Source organism: Aquarana catesbeiana, linkage group LG13 (assembly GCF_042186555.1).
Source record: "Aquarana catesbeiana isolate 2022-GZ linkage group LG13, ASM4218655v1, whole genome shotgun sequence".
Lineage (NCBI taxonomy): Eukaryota > Metazoa > Chordata > Amphibia > Anura > Ranidae > Aquarana > Aquarana catesbeiana.
The window spans coordinates 5232477-5259435 of record NC_133336.1 but is presented as its reverse complement, the minus strand read 5'-3'; the positions used below and the strand labels follow the sequence as shown (position 1 = coordinate 5259435).

At 46.7% G+C, this 26959-nt stretch overlaps 1 protein-coding gene across 1 annotated transcript in view; it reads left to right on the top strand.

The window, feature by feature from the left end:
* PRIMA1 (proline rich membrane anchor 1) overlaps window positions 1-26959 on the top strand; it is a 107496-nt gene that overhangs the window by 55602 nt on the left and 24935 nt on the right. The window contains exon 4 of the mRNA XM_073609882.1: window positions 9367-9478. Coding sequence (XP_073465983.1) covers window positions 9367-9478 — 112 coding nt within the window. The remainder of the gene's footprint in view (window positions 1-9366; window positions 9479-26959) is intronic.

Sequence of the window (26959 nt, the reverse complement as noted above, 5' to 3'; positions counted from 1 at the left end):
ATCATTTTCCTTCCACTTCACAATTATGTGCCACTTTGTGTTGGTCTATCACATAAAATCCCAATAAAATACATTTACGTTTTTGGTTGTAAGTGTGGGGAATTTCAAGGGGTGTGAATACTTTTTCAAGGCACTTTATATGACACCTTTCTGCTGTCAATGGTTCCTAAGAAAAGAGAGGGCGCCGGCATCCGTTGCATCCCTCACAACCTCCAATGTCATTTTTTTTCAAAAATATTACTTTATACATACAAGACATCAGGATCAGACATCGATCGGAGTGTCCAATGAGAGATGATCTGAAGGGTAAACATATGAGATCATCTCTCATTGCCGGCGCTCCCTCCTCACACAGAGACTGTGTGTGAGGAGGGAGAGCAACCTGCAGCTGCAGCGTGAGTGAAAAAATCATTAAAGTGCCACACTAACACAAAACACACATCCCCACCTGTCCCCAGTGCCACCTATCAGTGCCACCTATCAGTGCCAACTGTCCCCAGTGCCACCTGTCCCCAGTGCCACCTATCAGTGCCACCTGTCCCCAGTGCCATCTGTCAGTGTCACGTGCCATCTGTTATCAGTGTCACGTGTCATCAGTGCCACGTATCAGTGCCACCTGTCATCAGTGCCACATCAGTGTCACATGTCATCAGTGCCAAATATTAGTGCCATCTGTCATCAGTGTCACGTGTCATCAGTGCCACGTATTAGTGCCATCTGTCATCAGTGCCGCATCAGTGTCACGTGTCATTGTCCTGGTGCTCCAGGGTCTTCAAAAGTGTAATAGGTAGTGTCAGAGAGGTTACCTGGTTGGGCGCCGGGGCGCGCCGGGGCGTGTTGGCGCTCGCGTTTCTGTCCGTGCTGGGGCGCGTGTCCCTGGGGGCGCCGGTGTGTCTGGGCTGGCCGACCGTGGCGTGCGGGGTGGCGTCCGGGCGTTCGTGCGTACGCGCGTTCGCGCTAGCGCGCGTTCGCGTTAGCGCGCGTCCGCCTGTGGGCGCTGCTTGTGACGCGACCCGGTTCGGTGGGCGTGCACGCTGGTGTCGGGGGCGCGCTCGGGCGCGTGCGGGGGCGCGGCGCGCTTTGGCGAATCGGCGCGCGCACGTGCGCGGCGTTTTGGCGCCAATCGGCCTATTTAAGGCTTGCCTCTATGCTGACCCAGTGCTGCCTGATCAAACAGCTCTGTACCTTGTCCGTGATCATCCTGAGTTCCTGTTTCCCTGTTGTGCTTATCCGTTGTGACCCGGCTACCCCTTGGACTATCCTTGATTGCTGCCTGAACCCGACCCCGGCTTGTCTGACCTTGTCTTTGCCTCACCCTCTTGTACCGCTGCTGCCAGCCCGTTGCCGACCTCTGCCTGTGTGTGACCAGCCTGATCAGTTCCTGCCCAGCATCTGCTCTACCCAGTCTGAAGACCTACCGGTTGCTTGCCAGACCATTGTGCTCCAGGATCCTACTACAGGCCCTCATACCACTCCGCATTCGTGGCCTCCTGTCTACTCTATCAGGGGCCCCGAATCGGATACGTAAGGGAGCCTACCCTCTGCCCAAGCGGACTCACCTGTCTGGTAAGTGTGGGACCTGACAGTATCAGGCAGCCATGACTGAGTCCGGGCAGGGGGCCTCCCCCATGGATGAACTGTGCAGGCACCTAGCGGGCCTCACTCAAGCTGTTAAAAGTCTGCAAGAAGGCTACACTAGATTGGAAGGGCAGGTCCAGGCCCTCTCAGCCTCTCCTTCAGGAGCAGCGTCCAATTCGGCTTCGGCACCCTCTGTAGTGATGCTTCCACCAGAGCCCAGAGTACCGCCACCCGAGAAGTTTTCAGGAGATCGCAGTAAGTTCCAAGCGTTCCGCAACGCTTGCGAACTGTATTTTGCCCTACAACCCCGTACATTCTCCCTGGAAGTTACTAAAGTGGGGTTCATCATATCCTTGTTGACGGGTGAACCTCAAACCTGGGCCCACAATCTGCTGAAACAAAAGGCTCAATCCCTTGATTCCGTGAGTGACTTCTTCCTAGCCATGTCCCAACTGTACGAGGACCCTCAGCTAACGGCAACGGCTGAAGCCACTTTGCACTCCCTCCAACAAGGTCGCAGAGCGGCTGAAGATTACGCCGTGGAGTTTAGGCGTTGGAGTGCCGACACGGAGTGGAATGACGCTGCCTTGCGTCACCAATATCGGCTGGGATTATCTGACCCTCTAAAGGACGAGCTGGCACGAGTGGGGGTTCCCCAGACCCTAGAGGAACTCATCAATTTATCTATCCAAATTGACCGTCGCCTCAGGGAAAGACGCTCTGAAAGATCAGTTGGTCATCCACGTCTTACCTGGATGTTGCCCAGGGCCCCTAGTGCCTCGCACCAAGCTCCATTGGTCTCATCCGCTTCCGCCCAGGAAGGCTCGGAGCCTATGCAGTTGGGACTGCTCCGTCCCTCTCTGACCCCAGAAGAGAAGACCCGAAGACGCACACTCAACTTGTGCTTGTACTGTGGAGAGCCCGGTCATTTTGCAAGAGCATGCCCCAATAAGAGGCGTAAGTGTCTACCGTCTTCCTCATTGTGTGCACCTGTCCTACCTAGTACCGGTAGCCATTTAACTCTCTCCATTGTCTTGCAGTTACCTGGAAGGAGCATCCCAGTACCGGTCATCGTTGATTCAGGGGCATGCAGTGGATTCATTGACCGGACCTTCGTTGAAACTCACCATATCCCCACTCAAACTAAAGCCCAAGGACTGGCAGTCTTTCTAGCAGACGGTTCCACCCTCCGTTCCGGACCCGTCACCCAAGAAACGGTTCCTCTTTTGGCCACCATTGGCCCGGAACATCAGGAACTATTACGCCTAGATGTCATCTCCTCTCCTCTCTTCCCAATTATCCTAGGGATACCTTGGCTACAGGCCCACAATCCTAGCATCAACTGGGCTACGGGCAAGGTTCAGTTTTCCTCCGAATATTGTAGACAAAACTGCTTACGGGGAACCCCACCAATCTCTTCCCAATGTCTGTGCATGGACTCTGAAACTAAACTCTACCAAGATCTTCCTGAACCCTACCGGGATTTCCTAGACGTGTTCAGTAAGAAGGGGGCAGAAACCCTTCCAGCACATAGACCCTATGACTGCCCAATAGAACTTCTACCAGGTACCGAAGTCCCCTTTGGTAGGATCTTTCCCCTAACTGAGCAGGAGCTGGGCACCTTGAAGACTTACATTGACGAAAACCTGAAGAAAGGGTTCATTCGTCCTTCTACGTCTCCAGCTGGGGCAGGCATCTTCTTCGTAGAAAAGAAAGATCATTCCCTACGTCCCTGCATTGACTACCGGGAGCTTAACAAAATTACCATAAAGAACAGATACCCGCTACCTTTGGTTCCTGAGCTGTTTCAGAGGTTAGGATCTGCTACCGTGTTTACTAAACTAGACCTCCGTGGAGCTTATAACCTGATCCGTATAAGAGAAGGAGACGAGTGGAAGACAGCTTTTCGTACCCGATTTGGTCATTATGAGTACCTTGTCATGCCTTTTGGTCTGTGCAACGCACCGGCAACATTTCAGCACTTTGTTAATGATGTCTTTCATGATTTACTGGATTTATACATCATCGTTTATCTAGATGATATCCTGGTCTTCTCCGCCTCTCTGATGGAGCACCGCAGACATGTACGAACTGTACTCTCCCGGCTAAGACAGCATGGGCTCTACGCCAAACTTGAGAAGTGCGAATTTGAGCTCCAATCCATCCAATTCTTGGGTTTAATCATCTCTCCTGATGGCATTAAAATGGATCCTCAGAAAGTATCCGCCATTCTGGAGTGGCCTGCACCGACTGACAAGAAAGGGGTACAACGTTTTATTGGCTTCGCCAATTTCTACAGAAAGTTCATCAGGGGATTTTCTTCAATCATAGCTCCCATTACGGAACTCATTAAACAAGGGTGCCGGTTCCACTGGACCCCTAAAGCACAAGAGGCCTTTGGAAAACTCAAAACGTTGTTTACCTCAGCCACTATTCTTAAACATCCCAATCCTGCCTTGCCTTTCGTCCTGGAGGTGGATGCCTCCGAAGTGGCAGTCGGAGCTGTACTGTCTCAGAGACAGGGTGCCAAAGCACTCCTGTATCCAGTGGGATTCTTCTCACGTAAGCTCTCTCCTTCCGAGAAAAACTATGATGTGGGTGATCGGGAACTTCTGGCCATTAAAGCAGCTTTGGAAGAATGGCGTTATCTCCTGGAAGGTGCAGCACATCCCATCTTGGTCTACACAGACCATAAAAACTTAGAGTACCTAAGAACGGCCAAGAGATTAAAACCCCGGCAGGCCAGATGGGCACTTTTTTTTTCGCGATTTATTTTCCACATCACGTACAGACCTGGATCCAAGAATGTCAAATCCGACGCCCTTTCCCGGATGTTCCTTGACTCTGAAAGAACCCTGTCCCCAGACACCATTCTTCCTTCTGGAAATTTTCTCGTTCTACAGGAAGACATAATTTCTCAAATCAGGCGAGCTTCCTCGAGAATGCCCCCACTTGCTGAAGCCTGTGCCAAGGATGGACTGCTCTGGTTCAAGAATAGGATTGTGGTTCCTGAGGAGCTGAAAGCACGGGTACTAAGCTTGTGCCATGACCACAAACTTGCGGGTCACTTCGGCACACGAAAAACAATTGACCTTGTCCAACGTTCCTTCTGGTGGCCTCATCTTACCAGGGATTGTAAGGCATATGTGGAGTCCTGTGATACGTGTGCCAGAAATAAGACTAGCCGGTCAAGAGCATGGGGCCTACTGAAGCCATTACCAGTCCCAGAGAGACCTTGGGCCATGATCTCTATGGATTTTATCGTGGAGCTCCCACCATCAGAGGGTTTTTCATCCATTTTTGTTGTAGTGGACAGGTTGTCTAAAATGGCCCATTTCCTCCCCATGAAGGGCACCCCCTCAGCCATGGAGACCGCCGCTATCTTCATCAAAGAGATCGTTAGACTACATGGAGTCCCGACCAATATAGTCTCGGACAGAGGCGTCCAGTTCACCTCCAGGTTCTGGAGATCCCTTTGTGGTGCCCTTGAGATCGAGTTGTCCTTTTCCTCGGCCTACCACCCTCAGTCCAATGGACAAACCGAGAGGACGAACCAAACCTTGGAGCAATACATCCGCCGTTTTTCAGCTTTTTCCCAAGATGACTGGGCCTCCCTGCTTCCCATCGCAGAGTTTTCTTATAATAACTCTTTACATTCAGCGACTAATCAGTCTCCGTTCTATGCCAACTACGGTTTCCACCCATCCTTCCTACCTGGAGCATTTCCGGAATGCCCTGTTCCTGCAGTCTCCGAGACCTTGAATTTTTTCGCCAATAACAATAAGTTGCTACAGGAAACCATGACCAAGGCTCAGGAAGACTATAAGAGGATCTTCGACAGAAAGAGGCGAGGAGAACTTATGCTAGAACCTGGCAATTCTGTCTGGCTGTCCACCGCAAACCTCAAGCTAGCTTGTCCATCCAGGAAACTGGGTCCCAAATACCTGGGTCCTTTCTTGATCAAAAGGAAGATCAACAATGTGGCATTTGAATTGGACCTCCCCAATTCCCTGAAAATTCGTCCAGTATTCCACGCTTCTCTCTTAAAACCGGTCACGCCTAATTTCTTTCCTGGTCGTTGCATTGGTCCACCCAAACCGATCAAGGTTGATGGCGAAGAGGAGTTTGAAGTGGAAGCAATTCTTGATTGTAGAAGAAGGCGCAATCAGGTACAATATCTGGTGAAGTGGAAGGGCTACGGTCCCGAAGACAATTCGTGGGAACCAGAAAACAATTTGCACGCTAACGATCTCCTTCAATCCTTCAAAACCTCTCATCCCGTAAAGATGGCCCAGCTGGGCATCCGGAGTCTGCCCTTGAGGAGGGGGCACTGTCAGAGAGGTTACCTGGTTGGGCGCCGGGGCGCGCCGGGGCGTGTTGGCGCTCGCGTTTCTGTCCGTGCTGGGGCGCGTGTCCCTGGGGGCGCCGGTGTGTCTGGGCTGGCCGACCGTGGCGTGCGGGGTGGCGTCCGGGCGTTCGTGCGTACGCGCGTTCGCGCTAGCGCGCGTTCGCGTTAGCGCGCGTCCGCCTGTGGGCGCTGCTTGTGACGCGACCCGGTTCGGTGGGCGTGCACGCCGGTGTCGGGGGCGCGCTCGGGCGCGTGCGGGGGCGCGGCGCGCTTTGGCGAATCGGCGCGCGCACGTGCGCGGCGTTTTGGCGCCAATCGGCCTATTTAAGGCTTGCCTCTATGCTGACCCAGTGCTGCCTGATCAAACAGCTCTGTACCTTGTCCGTGATCATCCTGAGTTCCTGTTTCCCTGTTGTGCTTATCCGTTGTGACCCGGCTACCCCTTGGACTATCCTTGATTGCTGCCTGAACCCGACCCCGGCTTGTCTGACCTTGTCTTTGCCTCACCCTCTTGTACCGCTGCTGCCAGCCCGTTGCCGACCTCTGCCTGTGTGTGACCAGCCTGATCAGTTCCTGCCCAGCATCTGCTCTACCCAGTCTGAAGACCTACCGGTTGCTTGCCAGACCATTGTGCTCCAGGATCCTACTACAGGCCCTCATACCACTCCGCATTCGTGGCCTCCTGTCTACTCTATCAGGGGCCCCGAATCGGATACGTAAGGGAGCCTACCCTCTGCCCAAGCGGACTCACCTGTCTGGTAAGTGTGGGACCTGACAGGTAGTCAACAAGTTAGATGTGTAATTTATGCTCCTAGAACACGTGAAGGTGCTCCCTGCATGTTGGGCCTCTGTATGTGGCCAGGCTGTGAAAAAGTCCCACACATGTGGTATCGTAATACTCAGGAGGAGTGGCAGAATGTATTTTGGGGCGTTATTTGTGGTATACACATGTCATGTAAGAGAAATAACCTATTACAATGACAATTTTGTGGGGGAAAAAAAATCTTCATTTTGCAAAGAATTGTGGGAAAAAATGACAACATCAAACAACTCACCATGCATTTTACTAAATACCTTGGAATGTCTACTTTCAAAAAAGGGGTCATTTGGGGGGTATTTGTACTTTCCTGGCTTGTTCGGGTCGCAAGAAATGAGATGAGGCCGCCAGTACATCAGGTGTGATCAATTTTTTATGATTTGCACCATAACTTGTAGACTCTCTAACTTTCACACGGACCAAATAATATCCACTAATTTGGGTTATTTCTACCAAAGATATGTAGCAGTATACAGGAATTCCCCGAGTTACGAACACAATAAGGACTAAAGGTTTGTTCGTAAGTCGAAGTTGTTCGTAAGTCGCAACACTGCATTTGTAAGTGTAACTTCTGGTCGGAACACTTCGTTCGTAATTGTAACTGCCGCCTGTGCGTGGATGTGGGATGTTCCCAGCGCTTGTTATGTTATCTGGGGCGTAGTACGGCAGTGTGGGAAGTGCTCGGAAAAGTGCTCAAATGGTATCCAAGACCCGCGTGAAGCACAGGTGGCCGGCATTTGAGGCCGTTCGTAAGTAGGAGTCGTTCGTAACTCGGGGACTGCCTGTAAATTGTGGCCAAAATTTATGAAGAAAAATTAATAATTTGCTAAATTTTATCACAGAGGTGATCAAATACCACCAAAAGAAAGATCTATCTGTATGAAAAAAATACAAAAAAATTCATTTGGGTACAGTATTACATGACTGAGTAATTGTCATTCAAAATGTGAGAGCGCCGAAAGCTGAAAATAGGTCTGGGCAGGAGGGGGGTTTAAGTGCCCAGTAGGCAAGGGGTTAAGTGGTTAAAACCCAAACAGTGCCTTCAGGAGGAAAGAGGCAGCATGTCCCTCCTCATCCCATAAGGGTCAGAACCCCCCCCCCCCACCTCTGCCAGTGTCTCAATGTTGTAACTTAGAACCATGGGCAATAGGATAGTGTAAAGCACCCTAAATCCCTTCATCCTCATCATTGTCAGTGCATTGTACTCATTATACCCTCACCCTCCGGTGAAACCTCGCCAGCTGGATTTTGCTCCTAATTTTGGTCGCTGCTCTGAGCCCCATCTTCCTCTAGTGTATTCTTTGAGTTAACCCACCTAAACCATACCGACCTGAACTTCTTGGAAGCTCCCCTGGCCTCATACGTCATCCGGTATAAAAGTCCGTCCACATTCACTACCTTTACCCACATCCCCACTGTCAGCTGTTCTCCGTAGATCCATCGCCGAGCTGTATGTTTTCGTACTCCAAAATATAAAATCCTGAGGAACAACTTAGTATATATACGTCTACCTCCTCTTGGTCAAAGACACAGAGGAGGCAACGTAAAGGAGAGCTTATATGTTAGGGAGGCTCAAAGTTATCTGATATAAATTCAGTCACCTTAAATCAGACTTTCTCACCCTTTTCAACGCGGAGGAACCCTTGAAATAATCTTTCGGTCTCAGGGAACCCCTGTTAAAAATTGCTATATCTACAACTCATGATACATCAGTGGGATGGTCAATGGAAGAGTGCTTCTTACATCTGTGGTCTTGGGGAAGAATTTTCCCCCTACAGATGGCTAAAAAGATCATTGGTGTCACTGGGAACTTATCTGAGAGTCAAAAATTGGTCATTGTTTAAGAAACCCTAAGCAACCATTGGAGGAACCCTTGAGTTCCACAGAACCCTGGTTGAGAAACCCTGCCCTAGACCATAGGGGCCGTATCCTAGGGCATTCCCATACCATGTGAATAAAAGTTCCTTCCACCCCCCATACATTTGTGACACACTGCAGAGTCTTTCTTGTGCGTTCGCCGGTGTGTGTCGTACATCTGGTGGAGGTATCTAAGCTGAATCATCTTATTCGTGGAAGAGATGACAGAGACCAGATAGGTATCCAGAGCTTCCTGCCACAGCTCCTCAGACAACTCCGATACAACAGCCACCCAAAGAGACCTGGCCCTGGCAATCAACCCAGGGTTCCCAGGTCCCACCTCACTATAGTATCTGGAAATGCATTTGGCTGGATCACGATCGACATCTTTTCCATGTTTCTCACATGTTGGGCACCCTATGGAAATGAATGAGCTGCCCTACACATGACATGTGCGAAAAGTCCGACCGTGTGTACGCGGCATTAGTGTCGGCTTTGGGCAGTGTGAAAGAGAGTGTAACAGACACTCTCAGCTTAGACAACTGCAGCCAGCAACCCTGCTCGGAAGCCATAGTCCAGTCTGAATAATGTGTCCGGGTTTCAGGCAGTTTGAACCCCGGACACATGACCCCAAACCTGAATTGTCTGGGTGAATCCCGGACAGGTGGCAACTCTAGTCTGAACTGATGCATGCTAGCTGCTGATTCCTTGGGGGCGGGGCAACTCAGAGCCCTCTTACTGATTGGTCAATTTTGTTTTTTTGCAGTTACAATCCCGGCATGCTGCGTAGAGGAGACGTGGTGGCATTTCCTGCTCATCGTCCTGGCGGCCGTAGTCCTCTTTATAGTGGTTATTCTCTGCTACAAAGCAATAAAAAGGTGAGTCCGCTTTCTGGATCATCGCAGTGGGACTGTGGGGAAGGGGAAGTTATCAGTCTTCATTATTTGTATTGTTCTTTATTGTGTTGTCATTGTATCTTTTATTATTCGTTATTCTTGTAATTCTATATATAATAAAACAAAAGTTATGACACAGTCTTGGTTATAAAGACAGGCACTTTAATGGAAAAAAAATGATTTCTAGCCCCATTCTCATTTTGTGCGACTTGTCATGTGACTTTGGACAAGTCGCAACCCATGTTTCCCAATGAGTACCGTTCATATCTGTGCGACTTAAAGTCGGAGCGGCTTTAATGTAGTTCCTGCACTACTTTGGTCCGACTTTCATGCAACTTGGGCGCCATAGACTTCAAAGTTAACCCTCAAAAGTCGCATAAAAGCACTTCTGCATAATAAACACGTGACTTGTGTGCGACTTGTGAAAAAAAAGAAAGGAAAAAAAAACCAGCGTGGGGGTTCCCCACCCCCATCCATACCCAGGCCCTTCGGATCTTTAACAAGGGGGCCCCCAGATTCTGCCCCCCATGTGAATGAGTATTCACATGTACCCAATGCTCATTCACAGAGGGGGGGCTGCTGGAATCTGGGAGCCTCCAGATTTCAATAAGCCCCCCGCCCACAGACCCCCACAACCACCAGACAAGGTGCTTTGGGAAGTTGCAGAGCCCTCTCTGAAAATCGCAGATATGATCGTAAGCAATTTACCACTCGCAAGTTCAGTTGAGCAGCAGTGCAATAAATTTACAGTTTCAATAAAGTTTATTTTAACGTGGAAACATCAATAACTATTAGGGATGTGCCGGACTGCCCTGGGTTTCAGTGAACTTCAGAGAAGTTTGTGATTTGCAGGGGAGAAGGTTCCTAGTGTTTCCCATGATTTCCAGTGGAAGAGATTTCTACTGTCCCTCCTAATGTCTCTTGTGATTTCTAGTGGAGAAGGTTCTTAGTGACCCCCATGATTTCCTGTGGGGAAGGTTCCTAGTGTTCCCTGTGATTTCCAGGGGAGAAGGTTCCTAGTTTCCTCCATTATTTCCAGGGGAGAAGGTTCCTAGCGTTCCCTAGTGATTTCCAGTAGAAAAGATTGCTAAATTTTCCTATGGTGTCCAGTGGAAAAGATTTCTAGTGACCCCCATGATTTCCAGTGAAAAAGATTTCTAGTGTCCCCTGTGATTTCCAGTTGGGAAAGTTCCTAGTTTCCCCCATGATTTCTAGTGTAGAAGGTTTCTAGTGTCCCCCCATGATTTTCTATGGAGAAGCTTCCTAGTGTCCCTTGTAATTTCCAGTGGAGAAGGTTCCTAATGTTCCCCGTGATTTCCAGTGTAAGAGATTCCTAGTTTCTCTTGTGATTTCCAGTGGAGAAGGTTCTTAATGCCCCCCATAATTTCCTGTGGAGAAGGTTCCTAGTGTTCCCCGTGATTTCCAGTAGAAAAAGTTCCTAGTGTCCCTCCATGATTTCCAGTGGGGAAGATTCCTAGTGTCCCCTGTGATTTCAAGTGGAGAATGTTCCTCGTGCTCCCCATGATTTTCAGTGAAGAAGGTTCCTTGTGTTCCCCATAATTTCCAGTGAAGAAGATTCCTGATGTCCCTTGTGATTTTCAGTGGAGGAGATTCCTAGTGTCCCTTGTGATTTCCGGTGGAGAAGGTTCCTAGTGCCCCTCTTGATGTCCTGCGGAGAAGGTTCCTAGTGTTTCCTGTTATTTCTAGTGGAGAAGATTCCTAGAGCCCCCTATAATTTCCAGTGGAAAAGGTTTCTAGTGTTCCCTGTGATTTCCAGTACAGAAAGTTCCTAGTGTCCCTCGTGATTTCCAGTGAAGAAGGTTCCTAGTGTTCCCCATGATTTCCATTGGAGAAGATTCCTGACGTACCTTGTGATTTCCAGTGGAGGAGATTCCTAGTGACCCTTGTGATTTCCAGTGAAAAAGGTTCCTAGTGTCCCCCCTCGATTTCCAGTGGAAAAGGTTTTTTGTGTTCCCTGTGACTTGCAGAGGAAAAGGTTTCTAGTGTTCCCTATTATTTCCAGTGAAAAGATTCCTACAGTCCCCCATGAGTTCCAGTGGAGAAGGTTTCTAGTAATTTCCAGTGGCGAAGATTCCTAATGTCCCTTGTGATTTTCAGTGAAGAAAGTTCCTAGTGTTCCCTGTGATTTTTAGTAGAGAAAGCTCCTAGTGCCCCCCCCCCCCCTGATTTTCAGTGGAGAAGATTACTAGTGCCCCCTATGATTTCCAGGGGAGAAGGTTCCCAGCGTCCCCAATGATTTCCAGTACAGTTGATGTGCAATAAAGTGCTTTGTCCAATGTATACACTATATTACCAAAAGTATTGGGACGCCTGCCTTTACACACACATGAACTTTTATGGCATCCCAGTCTTAGTCCGGAGGGTTCAATATTGAGTTGGCTCCGCCCTTTGCAGCTATAACAGCTTCAACTCTTCTGGGAAGGCCGTCCACAAGGTTTAGGAGTGTGTCTATGGGGATGTGGAGAAGATCTCCTAATGTCCCCCATGATTTCCAGGGGAGAAGGTTCCTAGCGTCCCCAATGATTTCCAGTAGAGAAGATTCCTAAAGGTCCACTTGAGTCCTGGTGCCATTTTTTTCATGTTTTAAACATCATTTTAGGCCTGAAGATTACTTAAAACCCCCCAAAATATTATTTTGATTTTTTTGAAAGACACCCTAGAGAAATACATGTTGGTAGTTCTAATTTGTTATGTTAGATTGAAAAAGTGCCAAATTCCACCACAGGATGGAACTGTGGGAATTTATTAGGTAGAGCAGTGCCACGTCCTATAGGTCAATTTATTTAAATGAAAAAGCAAGGAAGAACGGACTTTATAGGCACCAATTATAAAATTATATATAAATTTTATTAACATATAATACAAAAGACATATTAAAACGTTGCATACAAAGTGCAAAAAGCTAGCTAAATCTCTCTCAAAAAGGTCGTAGACCTCAGACGCATATAGAGATTTCTTTTGGTGGCATTTGATCACCTCTGCTGATTTTATTTTTTTGCGCTGTAAACAAAAAAAAGACCGACAATTTTGAAAAAAAAAAAAAAAAAAAAATTTTTACTTTCTGCTATAAACCATCCAATAAAAAAATATAAAAAAAAATTAAATTTTCTCATCTGTTTAGGCCGATATGTATTCTGCTACATGTTTTTGGTAAAAGAAAATCCCAGTAAGCGTATATTGATTGGTTTGCGCAAAAGTTATAGCGTCCACAAAACAGGGGATATATTTATGGAATTTTTTTTTTTTACTAGTAATGGTGGCGATCTGCAATTTTTAGCGGGACTGCGACACTGCGGCAGACAGATCCAACACTTTTGACACATTTTTGGGACCATTGACATTTATAAAACGATCAATGATATAAAAATGCCCTGATTACTGTGTAAATGTCACTTGCAGGGAAGGGGTTAACACTAGGGGACGATCAAGGGGTTAAATGTGTTCCCTGGGGAGGTGTTTCTAACTGTGGGGGGGGGGAGACTGACTGGAGGAGGAGAGAGATCGCTGTTCCTGATCACTAGGAACAGCAGATCTCTCTCTCCTCCCCTGTAAGAAATGGGATTTGTCTGATTACATTCACAGATTCCCGTTCTGGCTCTCTGTGGAGCGATCGCAGGTGGCCAGCGGACATCGCGGCCACCGGCCGCACACATTGGCTCCGGCGTAGTGCTGTGGGCCCCTTGTCGTTCTTAAAGCGGCCAACGTACACCTACGGCGATTCGCCCAGGAGCGCCATCCTGCCCCAGTATAATGATGGCGGCTGGTCCTTAAGCGGGACCAATACCCCCCTATGTGATAGCATATAGGTGACAGGTTCTCTTTATGGAGACACTTGGGGTCTATTAGACCCTGGATGTCTCCTTTCTAATCCACTGCAGTTGATTGAACACCTTTCCCCAGCACTGATTCTAGAGAAGGACCGCTCCGGTCCAGGAAATGACATCATACACGTAACTTCCTGTCTGTGTACAGGAGGGAGGCTGAACAGAGGTCCGCAGTCCTTCCCAGCGACACCCACCATGACAGCTTTGAAGAAGAAATACACCGCTCCAGGTAACAAAACCGCTCTATGCCACAACCTCTGCACATGAAAAGGGTGCTGACCAGTGGCGGCCGGTGGGAAAAAAATTTGGGGGGGCGGCAAACAGTCTGCCATCCCCCTCCCGTCGGTCGGTGACACTTACCCCATCACCGGAGGCTTTCCTCTGATCGGCGGCGGCGGCCTCCCGTTCTCTTGCTCTCCATCACCGGCGGCAGTGGCGGCTGGTGCTCAAATTTTTTGGGGGGGCGCAAAAAAATTTTGAAAAAAAAAATCATTAATTGCAGCCACTGTGCCCATCAAACGCTGCCACTGTGCCCATCAAACGCTGCCACTGTGCCATCAATTGCAGCCACTGTACCATCAAACTCTGCCACTGTACCATCAAACTCTGCCACTGTGCCCAAATGCTGCCACTGTGCCATCAAATGCTGCCACTGTGCCATCAAATGCTGCCACTGTGCCCATTAAACGCTGCCACTGTGCCCATCAAATGCTGCCAGTGTCCCTCCCCGAAAAAACACCCCGCTCACATCCCCCCCCCCACGGATGGATCACGGGACACCCCGCTCATTCATGCTATGCATGAATCTATCCATTATGCATATAGGGGGGTGGCCTGGAGAGAGGGGGTGGCGCCCGGGCACCCTAATGGACGGGCTGCCGCTGGTGCTGGTCCTGCATACATAAGCCTATAGTTGAAGGTCTGGATGGCCCACTGATACTCGTAAGGTCCATCCAGTAAGAAATGGCTAAATCAGTAACAATGGATACCTCTGATTGACAGCTTTTGATTTCCCCAAAATTGGAAGTTTTCATCAAAAATTTCTCCATTTTGGTGAAACGCATTGGTGTCATTTGGGCTAATCGGGTAAATTGATGGGACTTTCTGACTTTAGCATGGCTGCAGAAGTTCTCTAAACCACTTTCGCATGCCGAGCGCCTGAAGCTTGTCCTTCATTTCATGCGATTTCCTGTTTTGTTTGGGTGACACAGAAATGAGTTTGACAGCGTGTAACAAAAGCCAGCTACTCTCCGCAGTGAGAAAAGTTCACGAATGGCCGAGGATATTTTTAAACCGGAGAAAATCGCAGATGGGAAAATTAAGCCGTGTTTATTTAGATTTAGCATCAGATCCAGGAAACTGACATTCAAGGATGAATTACAAACAGGGCCGGCTGACGTCAGGCAAAGCCAACTCTCCGATCGCTGCCATAAACAATGATTGTCTCCAGGTGGTGTGCCGATACATTGCTTTGTTGTAAGTCTACAACGTGGCAATAGTCATGATGTCTCTACACTATGTATAGAATGTAATAGAATTGTATTATGATGGTGACCAGTGGTGGACATGTTGGGGGGTGTAGTGTTCTATGTATAGAGTGTAATAGAATTGTATGATGATGGTGTCCAGTGGTGGACATGTTGGGGGGTGTAGTGTTCTATGTATAGAGTGTAATAGAATTGTATTATGAGGGTGTCCAGTGGTGGATCATGTTGGGGGGTGTAGTGTTCTATGTATAGAGTGTAATAGAATTGTATTATAATGGTGTCCAGTGGTGGACATGTTGGGGGGTGTAGTGTTCTATGTATAGAGTGTAATAGAATTGTATTATGAGGGTGTCCAGTGGTGGGTCATGTTGGGGGGTGTAGTGTTCTATGTATAGAGTGTAATAGAATTGTATTATGATGGTGTCCAGTGGTGGATCATGTTGGGGGGTGTAGTGTTCTATGTATAGAGTGTAATAGAATTGTATTATGATGGTGACCAGTGGTGGGTCATGTTGGGGGGTGTAGTGTTCTATGTATAGAGTGTAATAGAATTGTATTATAATGGTGTCCAGTGGTGGGTCATGTTGGGGGGTGTAGTGTTCTATGTATAGAGTGTAATAGAATTGTATTATGGTGGTGTCCAGTGGTGGGACATGTTGGGGGGTGTAGTGTTCTATGTATATCGTGTAATAGAATTGTATTATGGTGGTGTCCAGTGGTGGGACATGTTGGGGGGTGTAGTGTTCTATGTATATCGTGTAATAGAATTGTATTATGATGGTGTCCAGTGGTGGGTCATGTTGGTTGGGGGGTGTAGTGTTCTATGTATATCGTGTAATAGAATTGTATTATGATGGTGTCCAGTGGTGGGTCATGTTGGGGGGTGTAGTGTTCTATGTATAGAGTGTAATAGAATTGTATTATGATGGTGACCAGTGGTGGGTCATGTTGGGGGTGTAGTGTTCTATGTATAGAGTGTAATAGAATTGTATTATGATAGTGACCAGTGGTGGACATGTTGGGGGGTGTAGTGTTCTATGTATAGAGTGTAATAGAATTGTATTGTGATAGTGACCAGTGGTGGGACATGTTGGGGGGTGTAGTGTTCTATGTATAGAGTGTAATAGAATTGTATTATGATGGTGACCAGTGGTGGGACATGTTGGGGGGTGTAGTGTTCTATGTATAGAGTGTAATAGAATTGTATTATGACGGTGTCCAGTGGTGGACATGTTGGGGGGTGTAGTGTTCTATGTATAGAGTGTAATAGAATTGTATTATGATGGTGACCAGTGGTGGGACATGTTGGGGGGTGTAGTGTTCTATGTATAGAGTGTAATAGAATTGTATTATGATGGTGACCAGTGTTGGGTCATGTTGGGGGGTGTAGTGTTCTATGTATAGAGTGTAATAGAATTGTATTATGATGGTGTCCAGTGGTGGGTCATGTTGGGGGGTGTAGTGTTCTATGTATAGAGTGTAATAGAATTGTATTATGATGGTGTCCAGTGGTGGGACATGTTGGGGGGTGTAGTGTTCTATGTATAGAGTGTAATAGAATTGTATTATGATGGTGACCAGTGGTGGGACATGTTGGGGGGTGTAGTGTTCTATGTATAGAGTGTAATAGAATTGTATTATGACGGTGTCCAGTGGTGGACATGTTGGGGGGTGTAGTGTTCTATGTATAGAGTGTAATAGAATTGTATTATGATGGTGACCAGTGTTGGGTCATGTTGGGGGGTGTAGTGTTCTATGTATAGAGTGTAATAGAATTGTATTATGATGGTGTCCAGTGGTGGGACATGTTGGGAGGTGTAGTGTTCTATGTATAGAGTGTAATAGAATTGTATTATGATGGTGTCCAGTGGTGGGTCATGTTGGGGGGTGTAGTGTTCTATGTATATCGTGTAATAGAATTGTATTATGATGGTGTCCAGTGGTGGATCATGTTGGGGGGTGTAGTGTTCTATGTATAGAGTATAATAGAATTGTATTATGATGGTGACCAGTGGTGGGTCATGTTGGGGGGTGTAGTGTTCTATGTATAGAGTGTAATAGAATTGTATTATGATGGTGTCCAGTGGTGGATCATGTTGGGGGGTGTAGTGTTCTATGTATAGAGTATAATAGAATTGTATTATGATGGTGACCAGTGGTGGGTCATGTTGGGGGGTGTAGTGTTCTATGTATAGAGTGTAATAGAATTGTATTATGATGGTGTCCAGTGGTGGGTCATGTTGGGGGTGTAGTGTTCTATGTATAGAGTGTAATAGAATTGTATTATGATGGTGTCCAGTGGTCGGTCATGTTGGGGGGTGTAGTGTTCTATGTATACAGTGTAATAGAATTGTATTATGGTGGTGTCCAGTGGTCGGTTATGTTGGGGGGTGTAGTGTTCTATGTATAGAGTGTAATAGAATTGTATTATGATGGTGACCAGTGGTGGGTCATGTTGGGGGGTGTAGTGTTCTATGTATAGAGTGTAATAGAATTGTATTATGGTGGTGTCCAGTGGTGGGACATGTTGGGGGGTGTAGTGTTCTATGTATATCGTGTAATAGAATTGTATTATGATGGTGACCAGTGGTGGGTCATGTTGGGGGGTGTAGTGTTCTATGTATAGAGTGTAATAGAATTGTATTATGAGGGTGTCCAGTGGTGGACATGTTGGGGGGTGTAGTGTTCTATGTATAGAGTGTAATAGAATTGTATTATGGTGGTGTCCAGTGGTGGGACATGTTGGGGGGTGTAGTGTTCTATGTATAGAGTGTAATAGAATTGTATTATGATGGTGACCAGTGTTGGGTCATGTTGGGGGGTGTAGTGTTCTATGTATAGAATGTAATAGAATTGTATTATGATGGTGACCAGTGGTGGGACATGTTGGGGGGTGTAGTGTTCTATGTATAGAGTGTAATAGAATTGTATTATGATGGTGTCCAGTGGTGGACATGTTGGGGGGTGTAGTGTTCTATGTATAGAGTGTAATAGAATTGTATGATGATGGTGTCCAGTGGTCGGTCATGTTGGGGGGTGTAGTGTTCTATGTATAGAGTGTAATAGAATTGTATTATGATGGTGTCCAGTGGTGGACATGTTGGGGGGTGTAGTGTTCTATGTATAGAGTGTAATAGAATTGTATGATGATGGTGTCCAGTGGTCGGTCATGTTGGGGGGTGTAGTGTTCTATGTATAGAGTGTAATAGAATTGTATTATGATGGTGTCCAGTGGTGGGTCATGTTGGGGGGTGTAGTGTTCTATGTATAGAGTGTAATAGAATTGTATTATGATGGTGACCAGTGGTGGGTCATGTTGGGGGGTGTAGTGTTCTATGTATAGAATGTAATAGAATTGCATGATGATGGTGACCAGTGGTGGGACATGTTGGGGGGTGTAGTGTTCTATGTATAGAATGTAATAGAATTGTATGATGATGGTGACCAGTGGTGGACATGTTGGGGGTGTAGTGTTCTATGTATAGAGTGTAATAGAATTGTATGATGATGGTGTCCAGTGGTGGGTCATGTTGGGTGGTGTAGTGTTCTATGTGTAGAGTGTAATAGAATTGTATGATGATGGTGACCAGTGGTGGGTCATGTTGGGGGGGTGTAGTGTTCTATGTATAGAGTGTAATAGAATTGTATTATGGTGGTGTCCAGTGGTCGGTCATGTTGGGGGGTGTAGTGTTCTATGTGTAGAGTGTAATAAAATTGTATTATGATGGTGTCCAGTGTTGGGTCATGTTGGGGGGTGTAGTGTTCTATGTATAGAGTGTAATAGAATTGTATTATGATGGTGACCAGTGGTCGGTCATGTTGGGGGGTGTAGTGTTCTATGTATAGAGTGTAATAGAATTGTATTATGATGGTGACCAGTGGTCGGTCATGTTGGGGGGTGTAGTGTTCTATGTGTAGAGTGTAATAAAATTGTATTATGATGGTGTCCAGTGTTGGGTCATGTTGGGGGGTGTAGTGTTCTATGTATAGAGTGTAATAGAATTGTATTATGATGGTGTCCAGTGGTGGGTCATGTTGGGGGGTGTAGTGTTCTATGTATAGAGTGTAATAGAATTGTATTATGATGGTGACCAGTGGTCGGTCATGTTGGGGGGTGTAGTGTTCTATGTATAGAGTGTAATAGAATTGTATTATGATGGTGACCAGTGGTGGACATGTTGGGGGTGTAGTGTTCTATGTATAGAGTGTAAATGAATTGTATTATGATAGTGACCAGTGGTGGACATGTTGGGGGGTGTAGTGTTCTATGTATAGAGTGTAATAGAATTGTATTATGATGGTGTCCAGTGGTGGGACATGTTGGGGGGTGTAGTGTTCTGTGTATAGAGTGTAATAGAATTGTATTATGATGGTGTCCAGTGTTGGGTCATGTTGGGGGGTGTAGTGTTCTATGTATAGAGTGTAAATGAATTGTATTATGATAGTGACCAGTGGTGGACATGTTGGGGGGTGTAGTGTTCTATGTATAGAGTGTAATAGAATTGTATTATGATGGTGACCAGTGGTGGGTCATGTTGGTTGGGGGGTGTAGTGTTCTATGTATAGAGTGTAATAGAATTGTATTATGATGGTGACCAGTGGTGGGTCATGTTGGTTGGGGGGTGTAGTGTTCTATGTATAGAGTGTAATAGAATTGTATGATGATAGTGACCAGTGTTGGGTCATGTTGGGGGGTGTAGTGTTCTATGTATAGAGTGTAATAGAATTGTATTATGATGGTGTCCAGTGGTGGGACATGTTGGGGGGTGTAGTGTTCTGTGTATAGAGTGTAATAGAATTGTATTATGATGGTGTCCAGTGTTGGGTCATGTTGGGGGGTGTAGTGTTCTATGTATAGAATGTAATAGAATTGTATGATGATGGTGACCAGTGGTGGACATGTTGGGGGGTGTAGTGTTCTATGTATAGAGTGTAATAGAATTGTATGATGATGGTGTCCAGTGGTGGGTCATGTTGGGTGGTGTAGTGTTCTATGTGTAGAGTGTAATAGAATTGTATGATGATGGTGACCAGTGGTGGGTCATGTTGGGGGGGTGTAGTGTTCTATGTATAGAGTGTAATAGAATTGTATTATGGTGGTGTCCAGTGGTCGGTCATGTTGGGGGGTGTAGTGTTCTATGTGTAGAGTGTAATAAAATTGTATTATGATGGTGTCCAGTGTTGGGTCATGTTGGGGGGTGTAGTGTTCTATGTATAGAGTGTAATAGAATTGTATTATGATGGTGACCAGTGGTGGGTCATGTTGGGGGGGTGTAGTGTTCTATGTATAGAGTGTAATAGAATTGTATTATGATGGTGACCAGTGGTCGGTCATGTTGGGGGGTGTAGTGTTCTATGTATAGAGTGTAATAGAATTGTATTATGATGGTGACCAGTGGTCGGTCATGTTGGGGGGTGTAGTGTTCTATGTGTAGAGTGTAATAGAATTGTATTATGATGGTGTCCAGTGGTGGATCATGTTGGGGGGTGTAGTGTTCTATGTGTAGAGTGTAATAAAATTGTATTATGATGGTGTCCAGTGTTGGGTCATGTTGGGGGGTGTAGTGTTCTATGTATAGAGTGTAATAGAATTGTATTATGATGGTGACCAGTGGTGGACATGTTGGGGGGTGTAGTGTTCTATGTATAGAGTGTAAATGAATTGTATTATGATAGTGACCAGTGGTGGACATGTTGGGGGGTGTAGTGTTCTATGTATAGAGTGTAATAGAATTGTATTATGATGGTGACCAGTGGTGGGTCATGTTGGGGGGTGTAGTGTTCTATGTATAGAGTGTAATAGAATTGTATTATGATGGTGTCCAGTGGTGGGACATGTTGGGGGGTGTAGTGTTCTGTGTATAGAGTGTAATAGAATTGTATTATGATGGTGTCCAGTGGTGGGACATGTTGGGGGGTGTAGTGTTCTGTGTATAGAGTGTAATAGAATTGTATTATGATGGTGTCCAGTGGTCGGTCATGTTGTTCATCTCTTACATAGCGGATTGATGGGATTAGTTGTTAGAAAGAGAAGGTTGTTGGTGCTTTCAGCTCACAAGAAAGAACACAGCATTTCTGGAAGGATCAACAGGTATTTTAGGTTCTTGGTGAAAGTGCTCTTAGCACAAACAAATGCAGCCGCCACATCTAAGGACTGTTAAGCTGCATTATGAGACATTTTTGTATTTAGCTTCCGATACACTTTACGGATCTGACAAGGTCTGCCGGTATGTGGCCACCGTGATGGATTTCTCTGGTGATCACATCCATCTGTCAGGTCGTGTTAGAACTCCGGCAACCGGCCGTTAAAAAAATCTGCGCGTTCCTCTCTTCCACCGCTATAATGCTTAGAGCATAAAGGTGTCCTCCGACCCTGAAAGGGTTTATGAATATTCATTGGAAACTGTGACAGGCTTTCCCGCCCCGCACGCTCCAGCGCACTAAATCCTCACATTTATTGCAGCGCTGGGAATTGGAGTGAGGAGAGGGGAAGAACATTGCCGTGATGGCACCCCGGCTTTTATTGTGATTGATGACAAGGCAGATGGTAGGAGCCCAGAAGTTTGCTTAAATATGAATAATAAATCTTTCCCAGGCAGGGAGGGGAAAGAATGAAGATGATAGGAGGCAGGAAATACAGGCCCGGGGATGAGGAGCGAACGTCTCGGGTTTTCTCCTGTCCCCTGTGCCGTGTTTCCTCCTGTGTTCGACTTTTTATTACAATCGTAAAGCTGAACTTTGGCCACAAACACTTTCATCCAAATACACCGGAACAGCCAGAATTTTATGACCATCCATTGAGTAAATCCCCCTGTCCTGACCCATGGTGGCATCTGAAGGTACGCTCTAAGTTGGGAAACCATTTTTGCAGTGTGGCAGGGCGCATTATCCTGGTGAAAGAGGCCGCTGCCATTAAGAAATACCATTTCCGTGAATTGGTGGACATAGTCACCAGCAATGTTCAGGTAGGTGGTACATGTTCAGTACCAGCCACATGAATGGCAGGAGCCAAGGTTTCCCAGCAGAAAATTGCCCAAAGCATTACAATGTTTCCACCGGGCATAGTAGTGCACATAGGGCGTGCCGGGTGCGCCTGGGCACACCCTAATCACCCCATGCGGTGCCGATTCCCTCTGCTTCCCGTCTCACCCCTGCAATGCTGCCAGCTTCCCTCCTCTTCTCTCAGGAGCAAGGAAGGGGCTAGTAAATATTTCATTCATTTCCTTTTCTAAATGAACACAGTGAGTGATCTGTGCCGATCGCTCCTGTCTTCATTCTTAACCACTTGCCGACCAGCCGCTGTCATTATACTGCAGCAGGTCGGCACGATCCCGCGAACCGTCGTGGCTGTACGTCTGTCCCTTTAAGCGGGATAGCAGGCGCGCGTGCGCCCGTTGCACAGTGGGGGTGCCTATGCTCGTGACCGCCGGCCGTGTGCGATCGCGGGCACGAGAGGCAGAACAGGGACGTGTGTGTGTGTGAACACACACATCACAGTTCTGTGAGAGGAGAGATCGTGAGTTCCTACGAGCTGGGAACCACGAACTGTCATCTCCTATTGTCAGTCCCGTCCCCCACAGTTAGAACACACACCTAGGGAACACGGTTAACCCCTTGATCGCCCCCCTAGTGTTAACCCCTTTCCTGCCAGTGACATTTATACAGTAGTCAGTGCATTTTTATAGCACCGATCGCTGTATAATTGTCAATCGACCCAAAAATGTGTCAACATTGTCCGATGTGTCCGCCATAATGTCGCAGTCTCGATAAAAACTACTAGTAAAAAAAATAATAATAATTAAAATGCCATAAATCTATCCCCTATTTTGTAGAAGCTATAACTTTTGTGCAAACCAATCAATATACGCTTTTTATTACCAAAAATATGTAGAAGAATACATATCAGCCTAAACTGAGGAAAAAATTAGATTTAAAAAAAATATATATATATTACAGTAAAAAGTACAAAATATTGTTTTGTTTTTTTCAAAATTGTTGCTCTTTTTTTGTTTATAGCGCAAAAAATAAAAACTGCAGAGGTGATCAAATACCACCAAAAGAAAGCTCTATTTGTGGGAAGAAAAGGATGTCAATTTTGTTTGGGTACCGCGTCTCACGACTGCGCAATTGTCAGTTAAAGTGGCGCAGTGCCGTATCGCAAAAAAAAAAAAAGGCCTGGTCATTGAGCAGCCAATTCTTCCGGGGCTGAAGCGGTTAATTGAAGCATAGCAAACTATGTTTTTTGCAGGCTGCAGAGGAAGGGACTGGGGAATCTCTGTCCTCCATTTCTTTCTCTGTCTCAAAAGTGAGACCTCAGTCTGTTTACACCTTTGATATTTCACCAAAGCCCCAAAACAAGGCTCCTAAAAAAACAATATATTGACAATATAGTGTAGTTGCATGTAGATCTAAAGGATATTGATTATGAAAATTGTATAATGTATGGTAGTGGCGGCTGGCATTTTTTTTTTTTTGGGGGGGGGGGAGCAGTAAACAATGCCCCCCAGGGTCAGTCGGTCTCTCAACTAGGTAGCCTCAAGCCCGCCCCTTTTTTTAAGCCTATTAGAGCCTCTGGCTCCAATCACATGCTTAAAAAAAAAAAAACCCTTGGAATCCATCGCCCTGCATGTAGATTAGGGGGCCGGACGCATGGATACGGGGGCAGCGCCCCTGCGCTCTGCATTACCAGCCGCCACTGATGTATGGCCAGCTTTACTCTATCCAAAGTGATAGTCTTCCCTTGTAATTGTAATTGTAAAGCTTCGTGTTTTAAAAAAACAAAAAAAACCCCAAACATGTCATACTTACCTCCACTATGCAGTTTGTTTTGCGCAGAGTGGCCCCAATCCTCCTCTTCTGGGGTCCCCCAGTTATCAGCTCCTCCCCACATCATATAACCCCTTAGGAGAACCACTCTCCCGGGGGGGGGGGTTACCTTGCGGGCGCGCTCCCGAGTCCAGCATTCGGTGTCCATAGACACCGAATGTAGGCCTCGGCCCCGCCCCCCCCCGGTGCCCGCGTCATTAGATTTGATTGACAGCAGTGGAAGCCAATGGCTATCCAATCAAGAGCCGAGAACCCTGGGCAGAGAGGTATAGCGCGTCTCTGCTGAGGTATCAAACAGGGTCAGGTGAGTAAAACGGGAGGTCTGGGGCACCGGTCACTTTCTGACTTTTTTTTCACCTTAAAGCGGAGTTCCAAATTTTTTTTTTTATAAAGTCAGCAGCTACAAATACTGCAGCTGCTGACTTTTAAAATATGGACACTTACCTGTCCAGGGCGCCCGCGATGTCGGCACCCGAAGCCGATCTGTCCCTCGGCTCTCGGGTGGAGGCGCCGCCATCTTCGGTAAGGGAATCAGGAAGTGATGCCTTGCGGCTTCACAGGCTGGTTCCCTACAGCGCATGCGCGAGTCGCGCTGCGCGTTCTCTCTGGTCCCTGTTGTCTTCTGGGACCTGTGTGTCTCCCAGGAGACAGCGGGGGGGAGGACGGAGGAGGGGCCGGACATGGCCTAAATCGCTGCGGAGCCTGCGATGATCTATGCCCGGAAGTGAGAGCAAATACCTGGATTAGACAAGTATCTGGCTCCCCCTCCCCCCTGAAAGGTGCCAAATGTGAGACCGGAGAGGGGGCAGGAATCCGAAAAGCGGAAGTTCCATTTTTGGGTGGAACTCCGCTTTAATGCATAGGATGCATTAAGGTGAAAAAACACACAAGGGTTTACTTAAAGTTGCAACATATTACATTTTTGTTTTTGGATTCAGATACATTTGTTACAATAGAAAAGTATTCTTTGTCATTTTGTTTTCTTGTGTCTCTGTTGTAAAGTTTGTGGATTGGCGACTTCCATAGTTACTTTTTAGCAATATTTGGCAGCCTGTCCACTCTGTTACTACACAGAAATGATTCTCATTGTAAGAGATCCATCCTCATCATAATGGATCTAATGAGAAGAAAACTTCCAGAAAGCACATCTGAAAAACATCATTTGTGGGGAAATTTAATGGACGTCCTCCAGAGACTTTTGGTCAAGAGATGTTTTTTCAGCAAGGCGGTCAGTAAACACGCGCTGATTTAAAAGAACAGCTACAGGCTCACATCCAGACACATTTATTCGTTACAATACACGAGGCTCAATTCGCAAAGCTTTGGGCTCCATTCACACTTGGCAGTCTAGAATTGCAGGCAAAAATCGCTGTGATTCTGCCTGCGATTCCAAATCGCACGGCATTATCCACAAAACACATGGCAAGTGCATTGGTACCTTTTCAGTGTAAGTGGCACCCCAATTTTTCCGCAAATGTCACGCAACACAATAATGCTGCAATCAAGGGAAAACGCGCCTTTAGGCTCCATGCACACTGGACGTTAAAGTAAGGTTATAAAAACGCCAGTAGCTGTGCAGTGAGTCTTTCAACGTTTTTTGCAATAGCATTTATTAGCGTTTTTTTAGCATTTTTCTGTGTTAGCGGTTTTTAGCGTGTTTTTTATTTATTTATTTTTTTTTTATTTTTTTTATTTTTTCTATTTTTTTTTATCAAAAACATTAAAAAAAGATGGTGAGCCATGTTTTTGAGCATTTATCGGCGTTCATCAGTGTTTATGAGCGTTTGGCATTTTTCGTGGTCAGAAAAACGACTCCTGAACGCGATTTTATAGTGTTCAGAAAACAGCCCATAAACTCCACTGCTGATAAAAGTTCAAAAACGTCCATGTGTGCATGGACACATAGGATAACACAGAGTGGAGTTTATGGACTGTTAAAAAAAAAACGCCCAAACTCCAAAAAATGGCCGTTTATGAGCTGTGCATGGAACCTTAAAAATCATGTGAATTTTGTCGCCCAAAAAGGAGCAGGGGCTTCTTTTGGGTGAAAAACAGTGGCGGGCAGCAGAAATTTTTTGGGGGGCGCGGCAAACAGTACAAAACCACTTCCGCTCCACGGTCGGTCGGTCGGTGGCACTTACCCCATCACCGGCGGATACTCCTGCTCGGCGACGGCCTCCCATTCTCCACGGTTCATTACGGTGACAGCGGCGGAGGCTTCAGTTTCCTCCCTCCTCCTCCACAGACAATCGGGAGTCTTCTCTTTTCGGCCAATTGGAAAACAAGGGTCACATCCGCTTCTGATTGGCTGCATTGAGGATCAGTGTTACAACAGTGAATATTCATTCACTGTTGTAACACAGCTGGGTGGGCTCCGGTCGCATTCTCTGTGATCCGAGCCCACCCTACTTAAAGCCTATTAGAGATGCTTAAAAAAAAACCCTGCCCGCTGTAATTTATGCGCCCTGAAAGGGGCCGGACGCATGAATAGGGGGTGGCCATGGCAGCCCTGGATAGATTCATGCTATGTTTGAATCTATCCATCGCATATAAGGGGTGGCCTGGAGAGAAGGGGAGCCTGGGCACCCCTAATGGACGGGCCACCGCTGGTGACAAATGTGCGTGGGGCAGTCTATTGAAGTGAATGGGCTGCCATATGCGTGGCACACAGAACCGCATGAAAATCAGCCACACAAAATTGCGAGTGGGAACGCGGGTTCCTGCTATGGGAAGTGTGAACGGGGCCTTCAGTAATGTGGCTTTACTTCTCAAATAAATCTCATTGCTCTGGGCTGGAAATAACTGTCGCTTTTTTTGGAAATCCTTTTCTTGACTTGTTGAGAATTGTGTTCCTTTCTAAAGTCAGGGGTACATTTTTTTTAGGGCTCGTGTACACTCGCTTCAAAATGTGGCATTGGACACGTATTTTAAGGCTTTCTGAAAGCCAATCAAAGCTCCTGTCCCTAAATAAAATGGTCACCTTACAGTCCTGGTCACACGTTTAGTTTGCTTCACTTCAATAATGATCCCCCATGTCTCCTTCTTGGTGCTTCAGAGCGTCTTCAAATCCTCCATAGAAGTCTATGACAACGCTCGCTGACAGCGCCTGCAGCTTCTGAAGGGCTTTTATTCAGAGTTGGCTTTGCTTTGTTTTGGGGGTGTTGCAGGTATGAGATATCCCAGGATGCACTGGGAGACCAACACGCAAACCAGAAAGACGTCAGTCACTTCCGGTTCAGGTGTATATATTCTGGGAGTGTCTGGTGCAGACGTCACATCTGGTGTGCACCGTGGAGCAGCAGGAA